The sequence below is a fragment of the Lactuca sativa genome, chromosome 1 (assembly GCF_002870075.4).
Source record: "Lactuca sativa cultivar Salinas chromosome 1, Lsat_Salinas_v11, whole genome shotgun sequence".
NCBI classification, from domain to species: Eukaryota; Viridiplantae; Streptophyta; class Magnoliopsida; order Asterales; family Asteraceae; genus Lactuca; species Lactuca sativa.
In genome coordinates this window covers 75,858,428-75,876,322 of record NC_056623.2, presented here as the reverse complement: position 1 = coordinate 75,876,322, position 17,895 = coordinate 75,858,428, and the positions used below count along the sequence as shown (strand labels likewise).

Genomic DNA, 17,895 nt, shown 5'->3' with positions numbered 1-17,895 from the left:
GCGTCAAAAATTTAACGAGCTTTATTGAACGTCGTTTGTTTATTGCTAATAACCTATTCTATAACCGTCGATAAATGAGTTGTCAAGATTTTAACCATTATTTTGTACCGACATCCCAATTCAATTCAATTCATTTCTAATGCATTAAAAGGCTTAAAAAACAAAAGTACATCAATTAAAAATATTTTTTCTTTTCTTTATAAACCAATTTAATCAAACTCAATATATATATATATATATATATATATATATATATATATATATATATATATATATATATATATATATATATATATATATATATATATTAAAAAATTAAATATAAAATTTTAAAATTTGAAAATTTTGACTTTATAAGAAAAATGAAAAAAAAATTGATTTATTAAAATTAATGAGGCTTTAATGTATTGAATACATTATATATATAAACCCTTTCTAATAAATACATTACATATATATTACCTTACATATTAAATGTGAAATTTTAATTTAATAAAATGAAAAATTCAATTAAATGACAAGTGGAAAATAGAAAATTTAAAATTTTTAGAAAATGTCATGTGTCAAAAACAACCACGCTGACGCTGACGCCACGTTATTAACGTGGTTAGAATCAATAAATCTTTAATTTTCTACGTTATTATCAATAAATCTTTAACGTGGTTAGAATCAAGTATCATCCTGCTAGTACAAAAGAATATGTCAAAAACAACCACGTTATTAATTGTGACATACAATAAAAAAATCAAACGAATGAAATATTAATCAGGATGATACTAGCAGAAGGTCGGTACTTGCAGTATCAGAATGTTTGTTTGTTAAAAGTAATTCAGTAATCTTTAATTAATATGCACGTTTTATGTTAGGAAGAATAAATCAAAGGCACATGGTATCTGAGTACCTGGTCTTTAGCTAGTATCAGTTAGTTCCTATTTTCATGCAAGTTTTTTTTGTTTAAATAGTCTAGCTATGTACGTGACTGGTGTGTCACTTTTCCCAGTTAGCAAGTTAAATAAGAAAAGCCTCTAAAGATTTGGTATACTCTGTTCCTTGACCAAATTACTAAAACTGCATAGATATTCCTGTTTTGCCCTTCTATATTTTGTTCCCTGTAAAGGTTGCTTTCCTGTCCCCGTTTCTATTTTGGTGCAAAGGTCCTATTGTTGCTGCTAAAGTCCAACACTTGGTATCAGAGCAAAATCATGGTGCATGCCCAAGTATCAATCTCGTGAAGAGATGGCAAGAAAGAATGGGAATGGCGACAAAGATGGTCAAATTACTCTCCACTATCCAATGTTATCAAGAACCAACTATGGAGCATGGGCAATCAACATGCGGGTCTTCATGCAGGCTCATGGTGTGTGGGATGCAGTAGAGCCCAAAACTCCAAACACAATTGTTGATACAAAGAAAGACAAAATGGCATTAGCAGTTATTTATCAAAGGATACCTGAAGATTTCTTGATGTCGTTGGCTGAAAAGAAAACAACCAAAGAGACTTGGGAGGCTCTAAAGACGAGGTTTGTAGGTGCTGACAGAGTAAAAACAACAAGAATACAAACTCTAAAAGCTGAGTTTGAGTCACTTACCATGAAAGAATTAGAAGGCGTAGATGAATTTGCGGCAAAAGTTGATAAAATTGTCAGCTCAATGCACACTCTGGGTGATAATGTTGGTGGCTTCAAGGCAGAAATGGTGGTGGCGTGTGGTGTTCGTCGACAATTTGGTCTCGTCGGAACTGTTAATAGACAATAAGAAAAATAAGAGGTGGGAGCTTGGATGATGGGGTCAAGGTTAGAGGTGTAGGTGATGGGGATGATTAGGGATGATTAGGTATGATCAATTTGATTAATTAACAATGTAAATAATTATAATAAAATAAGTAAAGACAAATTTACATAAATAGTCCATGTTGTTTCTTAGATAATAGTCAGTGTTACCGAACATAACTATAGTCTTTCCATCAATTCATATTATTTAGTTACTCATTATATTTTGTTTTCTATGTGATCCTGTTGTTGAGGGATCACTAATGATTACAGTTTTATAGAATAAGTCAGGTGCATACGACATAACAACAACTAGCACAACCATCTTTGAAAACCACACCAATCAACCCAAAATGAAGAACAAAATTGAAGTACAAAACCTAAGTTATAATCAATTGAAAACGATGATCAAGAGTATAAAAGATGATGCATTCGTTTTAATCTATTACTATATTAACGGTAATTACGAGTAAAAGTTAATCTAAAATATTGTAATTTTCCTTTAATTATCATCATACAACGAATGAGAAGGCAAACAGGCAACAAGTTCCGCCGCTAAGCCCTTTTGTATGGTAATGCCAATTCTTTTGAAGACTACATCCATAGATCTAGGGGATATAACATTGCTATGCATGATCCGTTGTAGTCTACTAAGAAGCTCCACCGCATCCGACGCAAGGAAACCAAACGTATCAAATGCAAATGGTATGAACGCGTGTTGATTTTCCATACATGGTTTCTCATGTTTGGTGACCTTGCATGTAGCAGCTTTTAATGCAGTCTGTCCCGCCGTGAAACCTCCGACCCTCAAGCTTACGAGAGGGGATACCCCTGTAAGGTCCACACATGCGTGTTTCCCTCCAACTCATCCAAAAATCAAAACGTCAGCTGGTCTAAGAGTTGACATTCCTTCTGTCGGGTCAGTCAGGAAATGCACATGAGCCTCTTTCTTGGCGGAAACCCCGATACGCTTACATATGTCGACCAAAACATCCCTAACCATATCATGTCTGTATTTGAACCCCGAGAGTTCTTTGCATTGAACTGCATGTTCGCCGAAAGAGTCCAAACATGCCTTGCGGCATACCGGACATATCCCATCGGCTGAGAATATAAGAATCATGAGTCGATATTTGAGGATGGTACGCTACTCCACCAGAGACATATGTTGGCCAAACTCATCTATAGGGATAGCTAGAAGAAAATCTTGAATATGTGGGGCACGTAAACACTGAAAAACTGCTTTCTGTCGAGTCGTCATATTGAAATTCACAAAAATATGAAAAATATCATAGCACCACACATGTTATGCTCTACACCAATATTGTATCCTTATGTTTACAAACAACTCTACATCGCTGAAAAAGAGTATGATGTTATTTGTAATTTGCTTATTGAATTTGGTTGATTTAGATCCGTAAACACTATCATATGGAATTATGGAGCATATTTGAAATTATATTGGAATATGATTTTATCAAAATGGTCACAATGACATTTTGGGTGATATTTTTGTATCATTTAGTGCTTTACACGTTTTAGACATTTAATGTTACCATCAAATCCCTCGTAATGTAGTAATAGTGTACCAAAACTTTTTTATATCACAAAAGATATTAATTACCAACTTTTATGGTAAAACAAGAAATCTTAACCATAATCATAACACCATGTGAATTAATGACCCATGTAAATACAATATTTTGAATCTTTTTATTTTCATATAATGTGATCATTTCAATTTATTTATGAATTATAGTCTACATATTTTAAGGCAACATGTGTTGATGCACGTTGTTTTTATCTCCTCCATCACTTTCTCTATTGCAATTCTGACAAATGACAATCAATCTTTCCAAGAAAAAATAATGGAAAGATAGTGACAATTAAGCAGCTAATCACACCCTTTAACCCCAAATCCCCAACTAAAATATTCAGGTAAAAACACACCTTTGATGATCTATCTACTTCATATCGCCTGGTTTTTGCCCCCTATTTCTGCTACATCTTCTACCTTCATTTCCCACTTGCTAGATTCTCCAAATCTTCGAATTCTCCGATCCAATCTCAATCATCCGTATGTGGGTTGGTGAATGTTGTGCAATTTGGCGATTCTTGAAACAATGAAGAGAAATAAGAGAGGTATGATTTACTTAAAGTCGATTTGTTACAAGATATGACCGCCATTAGAGCTTCTTCCGCTCCAGATCTGTGTGAATTCATCGTTGACTAAAAGGGAAACAGAGGGTTAACGGTTAATGATGAAGGCGTCAGTGCGTCCGATATTCAGCGCTGTGTTTCTCGTTGCCGCCGCCGCCACTCTCTGCTTTCGAATCATGGTTTCCGGCGGCGTTGGTGGCGGGGAGTTCCTTTCCTGGAACTACGTCGGGGAAGCTCAGAAGCTTACACCGGTCTTTAATGAGACATTGTTAAGGTTCGCTACGATTGACCTAGCTGAAGATTCATTGAGACAAGATGTCGAACAGTTGGTGGACGGTAATTTCCGAAACATGGATGGTAGTCGCCAACGTTCGTTTCTCTGGTCAGGTCGCCACCGTATCGATATTCGAGCTAGGTCTGCAAGGGGTGTCCCTGTACTTCTCCGTTCACCGGAGTTCTACAGGCTCTGGTTGGATTTCCGGCGATATTTGCAAACCTGGTGGCGCAACCGCCGCTTCCAGTCTGATGTAATGTCAGATATGGTAAATACAGTAAAGATTCTCAACACCGGTGTAAATGCAACTGCTCGGAAGTCAGGATTGAAGTACAAAACTTGTGCTGTAGTGGGTAACAGTGGGATCTTGCTGAAATCCGATCTTGGGAGCTTAATCGATAGTCATGATTTTGTCATCCGATTAAACAACGCAAGAACAGGTGGATTCGAACCCAATGTAGGTTCCAAAACAAGTCTTTCATTCGTCAACAGCAACATCCTGCATTTATGTGCTCGAAGAGAAGGTTGTTTTTGTCACCCATATGGAGAAAAAGTCCCGATCATGATGTACATGTGTCAGATGATCCATTTTCTTGATTACGTTGTCTGCAACTCCTCCCACAAATCGCCATTAATGATCACAGACCCACGATTTGACATCTTATGTGCAAGAATCGTGAAGTATTATTCAGCTTCAAGGTTTGTGAAAGAAACAAGGAAGCCATTAGCGACATGGGCTGATTCCCATGATGGATCTAACTTCCATTATTCTTCAGGTATGCAAGCTGTTATGTTAGCTGTAGGGATCTGTGAAAAAGTTAGTATTTTTGGATTTGGGAAATCTGAATCGGCTAAGCATCATTATCATACTAATCAAAAAGGGGAGCTTCATCTGCATGATTATGAAGCTGAATATGATTTGTATCAGGATCTTGTTGAGAGACCTAAGGCGATTCCTTTTGTTTCAGATAAGTTCATGTTTCCTACTGTTGTTATACATAGATAGATGACACGTTTCTATACACATGTTAAGATTGAATTTTTCTTTTTTGTGAAATTGTTGATGTAAGTGTCCCTTAAGGAATCATTGATACTAGAAATAGAATGTTAATGGAAAAATATAAGATGAAAAGTAACACTGGAGTTGAATCCAAAATCTTCCACTTGTTCTTCTTCTGAAATAAAATCATCCTCATGGAGTTCTTTAGCCTCTTGACAAATAGCACCAATCCTTCTCCACCTCCACACATAATCATACTCATCAAGAGACATCTTCTTGAAACAAAATCATCCTCATGGCATGCCACATGTCATTATTTATGAGAACATCGTAAGAAAAAAAAAAAAGCTTTATATTGGGTTTTTTTGGAGTAGATTTGGAACAAAAAATACGAAGAAGTGCTTCAGTTACCAAAGCCATGATTAGGATAGATTCCGATATAATTTCTTGAAGGATTCTCGCAAGTTATAGAGTACGAATAAGATAGGAGGAAGTTGAGAAATCATCAGAGAAAGTGGTTTGTGAGTTTTTTTTTTACAGTTTTACATACCCATTGACTGTAAACTCCAATCAAGCTTCAAGCTAAATGAAGGATCAACATTCTGAAATCGAACATGATCTGAAGCAGATAAAGATGAAACATTTAGCAAGGATAAAGATGGGACTAGGGTTTCTAAAATTGGCTTCTTATCTCTTACTCGTTGCATGAATTTGATCATCTTTGACCTCTCTTTTAGACGAACTTCGATCAAAGTAGGATTAGGGTTTCTAATTTTCGTTTTAGGGGTGCTTTGGATTGCTTATTTAACCAAATAAGCATTTTCTTATAAAAGTGTTTATTGTCTTATGAGGTGAGAAAAAGAATTTTTTTTAAAAAGTGTTTGAATTCACTTAGAGGGTGTTTGTGATGGCTTTTAAAACAACTTTTAACGAAAACAACTTTTAACTTTTCCAAAAAGTTAAAAAAGATACAAAAGATGTTTGAATATTAAAAAGATCTTTTAAAATGACTTTTTGTATAGAAGGAAAATAGAGTGTTTCAAAAGTCACAAAATCCTATCTTTTTTTGGTGACTTTTGAGACTTTTTAACTTAAAAAGTTAACTTTTACTCTAAAAGCAAATACAAACACTTTTTAAATATTTTCTTTTGGTAAAAGTCACTAGCCAAAAAGTCCTTTTGTTTTACAAAAAGGACTTTTAACCTTAAAAAGTTTTTCCAAACACCCCCTTAGTGTTTTGAAAAAGCTATAAGTTGATAAACATTTTTTTTAAAAAAGTGCTTGGATTAGATTATATATGTATGCTTACATAATATTTTTACATAGTTCATAACATAGTGAACATCGTCTCCTTACATGTTATGGTGCTTCTTGTTAGCATTATAACATATCAAAACGGGAATTCAAAACCAATTTCGTTGTCACTCTCTTTCTCTTTCTATCTTTTAACATGTTATAACATAAGAACATCATTTCTTATACGATGTTAAGGTTGAGTTTGCATGTAAAATGGTGTTATAACATCAACACATACCTAATGCTCTTATGGAGCTACAATAATATTTTCGTTTTTAGGGGTGTTTTGGATTGCTTATTTAAACAAATAAGCATTTTCTTATAAAAGTGCTTATTGAATTATGTGGTGACAAAAAGAAGTTTTTAAAAAAATGATTGAATTAGCTTAGTGTTGTTAAAAAGCTATAAGTTGATAGACATTTAAAAAAAATGTTTGGATTAAATTATACATTTAAAATAACAAAAAAGGATATGCTTACATAATATTTTTACATAGTTCATAACATATTGAACACAACCCCCTTGCATGTTATAGTGCTTCTCGTTGGCATTATAACATATCATAACGGAAATTCAAAACCAATCAAAACCATTTTTCTCTGTCTCTCTCTTTCTCTTTCTACCTTTTAACATATTATAACAAAGGAACATCATTTCCTATACGGTGTTAATGTTGAGGTGGCATATAAAATGATGTTATAACATCAATCCATACCTAATGCTCTTATGGGGCTACAATAATATTAACGCTAATCTCTATGGCCATCTTTTGCAAAGTTGGTGTTGTATTTCCATAAGTCGTCCACGTCAATTTTAAAAATAAGTTTGTATAAATGCTCTTAAATTTGTGTTGTTTTTAACCTGTTTTATGGACAAATTTTCAACAGTTTTTTACTGTTCTTTTCGATATTTTTAGATGTTTTTAGAGTTTTTTGCTTTTTTCAACACTTTTTGTGCATATTTTGGGTAGATTTTTTTAACAACTTAATATTATGAAAGGTTGTATAATGTACTTGGATCATAAGAACTATTATTTTCTGAACATCTCTTTGCGGCTAACAGTCTTCCAAAATCTTTTTTTTTTGTTGTACCTCAAGAGCTCCAATTTTTCAGTTGGTTTTGCTTGTCAACATCATCAAAAGAAGCTTTTCAAGACATATGAAAATTGCATCAAAGACCAATACATTGTATTTTATGCCTTGATCTTTAAAGAAGTAATAAAGATCCGATACGTAGGTCGTCGAGTGTAACACACTATCAAGACGACATTTTGATCTTGGCATGATAATGTCTATGATATGACGTTAGTTAATCTCTACATAGTTTTGTTAGTTCTTGGCTTCGTTTTTTAATCAAATAATCTGTAAGAAAACGTTAATTAGTAATAAACACAACGACCGAGGCTTGAGTTAGACTCGATTCCCCTAAACAGATTCACTGTTGGTTCCCAGGGTACAATAACCTAAACAGTGTGTACTGCTAGATATGACTACTTGCCTGAAAGAATCGCCAGAAAAAGTTGTAGAGAAAAGGAGGAAGATGATGAGTATTTTCATGTGTATCGAATGAGGCAGTGGAGGTCTGCTTTTATGTTGATTTATGTAACAGCAAGAAATTAATGCCAATAAATGCGCAATAATTGTGCCAATAAATGCATCAGTTACAGAAATTTAAACCAAAGACCAAAAATATCAAGTTTAGCAAAAACAATGGCTACGCAAACCCAAGTTTTCGGAGCTGCATTCGTGCCCACACACAAGTTTTTGGCCTACAAAATGTGAATTGGCCTACGAAATCCAAGATTTGCACCCCCTATGCGGCACGTGCAAGTAAGAGTTGGAGTAAAATCATATATACAAGTTTGTAAGCTTATCATACATTCAAACTTATAAACTCACTTGAGTGTGGTCTTTCTACTAATTTGAGACTCATTCTCACACCCACCTCGCTTGCTAACTTTTCTTCTCAAATAACCATCTTTGAGTATCGATATCTCATTCACATATACTCTATTTTTGACATACGATATACCGTTTTAAAGCTTTTACGAAGAAGAACACAAACCTACTTAGAGTTAAATTATATATACAACATATGTATATATTTATATATGTCCAAAATTAATAAAAATATAAATATCTATACTAAAACTTCCAACAATTTTAACATCTTTATTTGCTTCTTTAAGCTCTCCATACAAGAAACCCATTGACGGCTTTATCGAAGGACTTTAAATAAGACTATAAGAGAGAAATCACCTTCAAACATAATTTTACTCCGTTCCAAGACGATATGCTCATGATAATTGCATATGCTTATTTATTTTATTTATTTGGTTTTGGTCCATTTAGATTGTGTAGATTCATCGCTAACAAACACAAGCCTTAATTTTTCCCTCCTCTCCATCAAACTTTTCAATGTGAGAAATGATGTAAAAACTTACTAACTCCTAGTATCACGATGTGTCTTACATATCGTAAAATTTTGCACCGGTCTTACACCTAGTGCTACAATAAACTAAACAACGAAAGGATGATGATATTTCTTGCTATTAACCTAAACTTTATAATGTCCATATATATACCCAGATTCTCGAAGAAGATTATCAGAAGTTTAAGCTGATTAATAGGAATTTTATCTATTATTAATTTATTATAGACGCACCAAAAGTTTACCATAACCTTCATTTTTTTAATTTCTATTTCTCGAAGCGACCATATGTTTTCTTTGTGGAGTTATGACAATTAGCTCTTTTAGTAACCCCATTTTGAGCACCAAGTTAGCTTTGGCTCATTGGCTGGATGGTAAAGTGATTAGGGAAATGCAAAATAACACTATAGTACATAAGAATGAACGAGTTTGATTATATCGTGGGAATTTAACTATAAAAATAACCATGAAGTTTGGCATCGAATTCTTGATGGTTTTTCACATTTTTGTAGTAGTTTTGCAATTTAAGCGGTGTGACATCGATGGGACTAGTGGCAACCACGAGGGTGGTGCGTGTGTAGTCGCACGGGGCCTCCAATTATAAGAGGCCTCCGATTGAGAATTTATTTTAATATTATATTAGTAAAAAATTAAAGGAAAATAATAATAATAATAATATGTTAATTAAAATATAATTGCATGTTACAAATCCCATTTGTATTACTAAGAATAAAAATTATGTTTGTTAAATAAGTTATCAATATCAATTAGAATCTGACACTAATATAAGGTCAAACTACAAACCAAAGTCTAACTCAAAATTTGAAAATATTTGATTATAAGGTCAAACTAAATATAGTGACATGATTTTAGTTTTGAGGGATGCAACAAGAGTCAAAATTATCAGTTCAATTTGATATATTGATAATACGTTACAAAAAAAACATGAGGTTTTAATTTAATTTTTACATTAATAATACGTTACAAAAAAAACATGAGGTTTTAATTTAATTTTTACATTAATAATACGTTACAAAAAAAAAACATGAGGTTTTAATTTAATTTTTGCACAGGGCCTCTACGATCTCGAGACTGAGCTGCATGGGACAAATCAAAAGCAATCATGGATTTGTAGGTTGTGCTTAATACGACTCTTATGAGTTATTAATTTTAACTTACCTAGTATATGTATAATCTTTTCCGAGTCTTAATGGCTTTTCTCTACCAATAGTTGTAAATCTTGATTGAGCAGTACAATTTTGTTATTTGTAATTTCATTCACACCAGAAAAGTGATAACAACTTTATATCTCACCAGACCATTATTTTGATGGTCCCGACATATTTAATAAAGAGTTATATTGTTTTGTTTGATGTATCATATCAACACTAATATTAAACCTTTTTTTTTACAGAACCTTTCTACTCATTGATAATATATACCCTTTTCTTTTATAAAGTTGATCCTTATATCGTAACAGATATCTTACGATTTTATTATTCTGTATCAGCATTTGAAAATGAAATATAGATTATGAACATTATACATAGACGGTTGGTATTTTCTTTTCTTTATACCTTAAATCATTCGGTCTATTAAAATGTCTTGTCCAAACTTGAATTACTAACTTTAGCACAAATTCTTTAAATAAATTACTAATCTAACCAAATTCATTAATGATTTCTCACTTTTTAGCCAAAAATTAAGATTTGTCTCAACTAGCCCATAAAACTGTAGGCGATTAAAATGGTCTACTGTTTCGCCCATTTACCTACTGTTCTGGTTTTAGTATATAAATATTTTTTTTTATTTTTCACTACGAAACCGTAGACGAAAAAATGGTCTACTGTTTCCTCTGAGAAGTGTACTGTTTCTCAAATAGTAGATTAAAAATGATCTACTTTTTCGTCTAAAAACCTACGTTTTGTTTTTTTTTAAATGAAAAAAACATTAACTTTTTGACTACTATATCGTACCTACTATATATTAAAAGAAAAAAAAATTACGGTAAAAGTTAGTGTTCTTTTCATTTAAAAAAAAAAACCTAAAACCGTAGGTTTTGGACGAAACAGTAGATCATTTTTAATCTATTATTTGGGAAACAGTAGACTTCTCAGAAGAAACAGTAGACCGTTTTTTCGTCTATGCTTTCGTAGTGAAAAATGAAAAAAAAATATTTATATACTAAAATCAAAACAATAGGTAAATGAGCGAAACAGTAGACCATTTTAAGTTTTTAACCACCTATGGTTTGGTGGGCTAGTTTAAGACAAATCCTAATTTTTGGCTAAAAATTGTTAATCACTTCTTTAATTTGGTTATATTAATAATTGTCCATATTGTTTTTATGTGTAACATATTCGACAGATGTATTTTAAACAGTGACCCACTTAAGATAATTTTGATAACCTATTTAGCAGTTGTGAATATACATATAGTTCATGTTGCATTTATGTTTATCACTGGGCGATATTCCGCTCGTTGAGCGATTATAATTAAAATATTGATAAATATATGTTATTAAAATAATTATATTCTTGTTAGTAACTTTAAATTAATAATTATTATATTAAACGTTCTAATTATTTTTTAAAAAATGATAAACAATATCAAACATGAGTGTACGAAATTACTTTCGTAATTGATTTATAATTATCAAATAATAGATCCTATATTATTCTATTTAAAGTTGCATCATCTTAATAGCTGCTACCCGTGAAAATAAAAATAAACTCAATTTTGATAGACATATTTAAGTGATATTATTTCAATCAAAATATATCTATATGTTGTGTATGAATTTGGAATTAGGATGTACATTTTATTTATACCTTTATTATTTTTAATGAATATTAAAATTATCGTTTGATACATGTTTTATATTTAATATTATATTTAAATTTCTAATATTTTTAATTTAATTTAAACTATCTATTTTGAGGAAAAAAAGTTGTCATTATAAAAAGTAATTTTTAATCATTTTTTTTAATTTGCCATTTTGATTTAGATCTTATATTTAAATTTTTTTAACTCTATATTTAGAAAAAAATAGGTTTGAATATATTATAAAAATTATGTTTTGAATTTAACATCGTATTTAGAAATGATAAACAGTATCAAACATGAGTGTACGGAATTACTTTCATAATTGATTTATAAGTATCAAATAATAGATCTCATATTATTCTATTTAAAGTTGCATCATCTCAATAACTGCTACCCGTGAAAATAAAAATAAACTCAATTTAGATAGACATATTTTATGTGATATTATTTCAATGAAATATATCTATATGTTGTATATGAATTTGGAATTAGGATGTACGTTTTATATTTAATATTTTATTTATATCTTTATTATTTTTAATGAATCTTAAAACTATCTTTATATACATGTTTTATATTTAATATTATATTTAAACTTCTAATATTTTTAATTTAATTTAAACTGTCTATTTTGAGGGAGAAAAACTATCATTATAAAAAGTAACTTTTAATCAATTTTTTTGTTAATGTGGCATTTTGATTTAGATCTTATATTTAAATTTTTTAACTATATATTTAGAAAAAATAGGTTTGAGTATATTATAAAAATTGTGTTCTGAATTTAACATCATATTTAGATTAACAAACAAAATATATTATATTAAGAATAAATGATTAATATTGGATTTAAAGTATTAATTTAAAAAGAAGTTGAAAGGTTGGGGGTCTCAAATGCATGAGGTTTAAAGAAAAATGCTAGCTTTATAAGATATGCTAAACGAATTCACGCGCGTTGCGCAGCGAAGATTAAAAATATTTTGTTAAAATATTGAAAAATATATGTTTAAAATGGTTATGTTATTGACATTAACTTTGAGATAATATTAATATTTTTACATTAATATATATATATATATATATATATATATATATATATATATATATATATATATATATATATATATATATAATCTCAACTATTTTGAACAACAATATTCGTTGACATGAACCCACATTCCTCATTAATAGAATTAAATATAATTATCTATTTAGTATTATTTTTAACAATTATTATTATTTATTAATTATATTTTTACTTATGCGATCATTTTCTAATTTCAATAATGATGTTCATTTAAAATACAATTTATTTATAGCTAAATGTAATTTATAATTTGATGTTATTATCATTTAAAATTGTTATTCATTATTTTTAAACTACTTATTATTAATAATAAGTTAAAGAAGACTTTTAAGAAACACATAATATTATTATCAAAATGTGAAACATACATTAAATAATAAAGTGATAAGAGAGACAATTTGTATTTCAAAAGAGACTTGCATGTATAATATGACATATCCATGTAATTTGATTTTATTATTTATAATTATTGCTTATTAATTTTAAAACAACTTGTTATTATTAATAAGTGAAAGAAACTTCTAAAAAACACTTATTATTATAATTAAAATGTTAAACATATACTTTAATATAAAGTGATAAGATTGACAATTTACATTTTAAAAAAGGCTTACATGGATAATATGGATAATATGACATATCCATGTTTTTTAATTAATTATTGTTTTGAAGCAACATGAACATACAAACATGTATACAATAGTTAATTAAATATTATATATATCACCTTCCATAGCATATGATCGATAACATGAATCTAATCTAATTTACATTAAAATTTTAACCACAACATACAATGATATTCTTAAAAGAATACTTAAATCAAGAAAATACAAAAAAGAATTAGTATATAACAAACTTACAAATTAAAAACTTCAACATAATAACATGACTCAAAAAATTGTTCAAAGCCCTCAAACCAAAACAAAAAACTTTAAACTTGTTTTCTTTGTGAATTTTGTATGTGATTTTTATTGGTGTGTCTACTAAAAAAGATTGACCTTTTTATAGTAGAGTATCCATTAATTGTTTATTAAATATATTATATAAATTATAAAACCTTTGAATTGTTAATCATTATTAAGAGACTTTTGAGTGGTATTCATTAAAACAATTATATATATATATATATATATATATATATATATATATATATATATATATATATATATATATATATATATATATATATATGAAAAGAGAGAAACCCTTGTGAACAATACTTTATTCTGATTGTTTTTTTTTTCTTGCCTTTTCCACCGCTTCGTCTTCCAATAAGAAATCACCGCTATGACATCCACCGCCATATGATGCAGACGAACCCACCATCGATCCATCTTACTTTAACCCTCCACCGATCCATCGCCTAAAATACAAATTTCTTCCATTAGATCCTCCACTGTATCGTCTCCTCTTCCTTTTACTAATTCTCACCGTCTTCCTTTTTATCTTTATTGCTCCAAAAGGTTTATAAAATGATCTTTCTCTTCTCTACCAATTTCATGTTTCTTTTGAGTCTCCAACATTTGCTACCTCCTATTATCTCTGATAATGTCCTCTCCACACCCTACACAGTCATGAACTGTGTTTTCAGGTTTTAGGGTTTTTGCGCCAACACCAACATTGAAGGCCTCTAATAATACGTTCTTCTCGTGCTTCGCTTCACTTGGTGTTAACCCCTTCATTTTTATTAAAAATGTACAATGATCTATGTTGGGCATAATTGTAGGTTGTTTTCATGTATTCCTAATCCAACTAATATCCAACTAATATGGGTAATAGGTGTGTGTGTGTGTATATATATATATATATATATATATATATATATATATATATATATATATATATTGTAACGCCCGGGTGGGCTAAGCATTTTTAGACAATGTAATAGTCTAGGTCAACTCTTGTAACTCTTTTTGAAGTAATAAAGAGAAATATTTGAGTATTATGTGAATTATGTGTATTTATGTGCTTATTATTTAATTATAAATAAAGAATAAAAATAAGCGTTAAAATTAAATTGTGAGATAAGTCCGATATTTTTATATAAAGTTGTAGTGGTCGAAACAAGGATTTCGGGGATATAAAGAACGCCGAAATCCGAGTTATAACGAAGAAGTTATGATCCGTTGAAGTTTCGCGGCGGAACCGGCATGATACCGAGAAGCGTAAATAGTGAATTTACGATAGAGCGAGATTTACTGATTTAGCCTTAGCAATCTAAACGAAAGTCGTAGAATATGTTAAACTAAGAGCGTCGATAAATAGAACTCCCAAATCTGACTTCGTATGAAGAAGTTATGATTTTCCGAAGTTTCGGCTTAGCAGTGTACAACCCGAAATTCGAATATTAGATCGAGCGGTTTTTAGCCGGCGCAAACTAAACAAGAATCGAAGATCTCGTTAAGAGTAGCGTAACGAGAAAAAGATGGGCGAAATCGGACGTCGGATCCCGAAGAGGTGAGAATTTAACGGACCAATCCTGTCCCGGCCTGTTAATAATATAACTTTTAAAATAGAGTCAAAATTAGCCGATGGAGTCTAAACAAAAGTTGTAGAGTACGTTACCACCTTCGCGTGGATATAAAGAATGTCGAAAACGGAGCTCGTACGCGAAAGTTACAAACTTTTAAAGTTGAAGCATGAAATTGCGAAGTATGTTGCTAAATCGATGACGTGGCAGCACCACAACCGTCCGATGATGGTCTCAGAAGCCGCTTCGGATTGCGAAACGTCGCCCCTCGCATTACGCCCAACATCCGAGTTCGGAACACGCTGTGTACGTGAACCCTTCCCTCGGTCCAGCTTGAGGACTACTCCCTGCGTAACCTCCCTACACCCAGCGTACTTGCGAGGCCTCGCACCTATAAAAGGGGTGCGAAGGCAGCCGGTTTTCTTGCACCAAAACTCATTCTCTCTCTAAGAACTTTCTCTCTCTAGCCCCTTTTGAGTTCCCTAAAGTCTAGGTGAACCCCTAGCACCCTAAGGAAGCCCCGAGGCTCCCGGAGTCTCGAGAAAAAGGGTCTTTAGGTTTCGAAACGCTGCTCTAAATAAAGTTCCGGTTTTCTTTAAAATCCGCTGTAAGTGAGCTACGCTGACGCAATTTTTAATATAGTTTTCAAATAATTATAGGAATGTTATTAGGTCCTTAAAATAATTATTTGGGCTATTATTATGAGTTATATTGAGTGTTATTTAACGCTTATATAATAATAATAATAATAGTTAGAATATTAATTTGTCGCGGTTATCGTTAGACTAAACCCTAGTGGTATTGGTACTAGGTTTTATCGAAGGAAAATTGTTTTGAGAGTATCGAAGCGTTGTCCGAGTACTAAGTCACCACCTTTCAGGTGAGTGCATAGTTACTTTCAGCTTACACATAGATATGAAGTATTTTATATAAATTACGTGCTATATGTGCATATTATCTGAATACTTGCTATCTATGCTGGACGAACATTTTTATACATGTTTTTAATGATTTAAACTGTATATGTATTTTATATCTACAAAAATGTTGGGGTAAAACATGGGTAGACTTAATAGGTGATGTGCGATAAAATGATGAGAGGCCTCGATGTTGATCTTGTTGATTCTGTCATCTAGCGGAGTATAGATGATGACCACAGACTCTTCTAGACAGTCCAGTGGAACACTAGCAGGCTCGCAACCTGTAGGTGTTTGTAAACGATGTGTCCACCGGTGTACTCCATCCCCCACATGATTGCCTTTAGGACATTTATTACTGAGGAATCCCCTTAGCAGTAACGTCCATCCCGATGATGATCCTTAGGCTAGGTCCCTTATGATAGGTGTTTAGGGACGTAAAGTGAGGATAACGGGAACGGGTAATTGGGTTATTGTTGACTGATGAAATTAATAAACTTATTTATTGTGGATTGAAGTTAAACAGAAGTATTTGGGGTAAAAGTCCCTGATGGATTTCACATATATTTATATACAAATAAGATTACATGATAATATAAACAACAGATCCTAACATCTTGTGCCTTATCAACATAACATTTGAATCAATCTATTCTAATCTTATCGTTTCTGTTTACATTCCCCCTCAATCTTAACCGTAACAAGGTTGAGATTGTGCTTTAAACGATCCAGCATATACCGAGTTGCTGGTTTTGTAAACCCATCAGCTACCTGATCATTGGAAGATATAAATAGAACATCAAGTGCACCTATCGCCACTTTTTCTCTGACAAAATGAAAGTCAAACTCTATGTGTTTTGTTCGAGCATGAAAAATCGGGTTCGCTGTTAAGTATGTGGCTCCCAAGTTATCGCACCATAACACCGGTGGCCGTGATTGATGTACCCCTAACTCTTTGAGCAGTGACTGTATCCATATAGTTTCTGCTGTCCCATTAGCTAACGCCTTATATTCAGCTTCTGTGATGGACCTTGATACAGTGGGTTGTTTTCTTGAGCTCCATGAAATAAGATTCGGGCCTAAAAACACTGCAAAACCACCTGTTGACCTCCGACTATCCAAGCATCCTGCCCAATCTGCATATGTAAAAATACTTAGAAGTGTAGACTTGGACTTTCGAAATTGAATACCCGTTGTGACTGATCCTTTCACATATCGTAAGATTCTTTTCACTGCCTCCATATGCACATTGGTAGGTTTTGATAAATATTGACAAACTTTATTTACTGCAAAAGAGATATCAGGCCTTGTCAAAGTAAGATATTGCAAACCTCCCACTAAACTCCTGTACTTAAAAACATCATCATCATTAAGAAGTGTTCCCGACTCGAGATAAATCTTTTCTGTGACTGACATGGGAGTTGAGACACTTTTACAATTCATCATGTTTGCCCGTTGAAGTAGATCAGTCGCATATTTATGTTGCACAAGAGAAATTCCCCCTGGATTGTAAAGGAACTCAAGTCCCAGAAAATAGCGAAGTTGCCCAAGGTCTTTAATAGGAAACGAAGTAGAGAGAACACGAATTAAGCATTAACGGCAGCCTGTGAGGAGCCGGTAATGACGATATCATCGACATAAACAAGCATATAAATATGAGTATCAC

The 17,895-nt window shown here is 31.8% G+C and overlaps 1 protein-coding gene across 1 annotated transcript; it reads left to right on the top strand.

Annotated features, from left to right (window-relative positions):
• The first annotated feature begins 3,578 nt into the window (after window positions 1-3,578).
• On the top strand, window positions 3,579-5,339 carry LOC111886049 (beta-1,6-galactosyltransferase GALT29A). Its single transcript, XM_023882290.3, has one exon. The coding sequence runs from the start codon at window positions 4,028-4,030 to the stop codon at window positions 5,207-5,209; it is 1,182 nt and encodes a 393-aa protein (XP_023738058.1). The 5' UTR covers window positions 3,579-4,027; the 3' UTR covers window positions 5,210-5,339.
• Window positions 5,340-17,895: the final 12,556 nt, after the last annotated feature.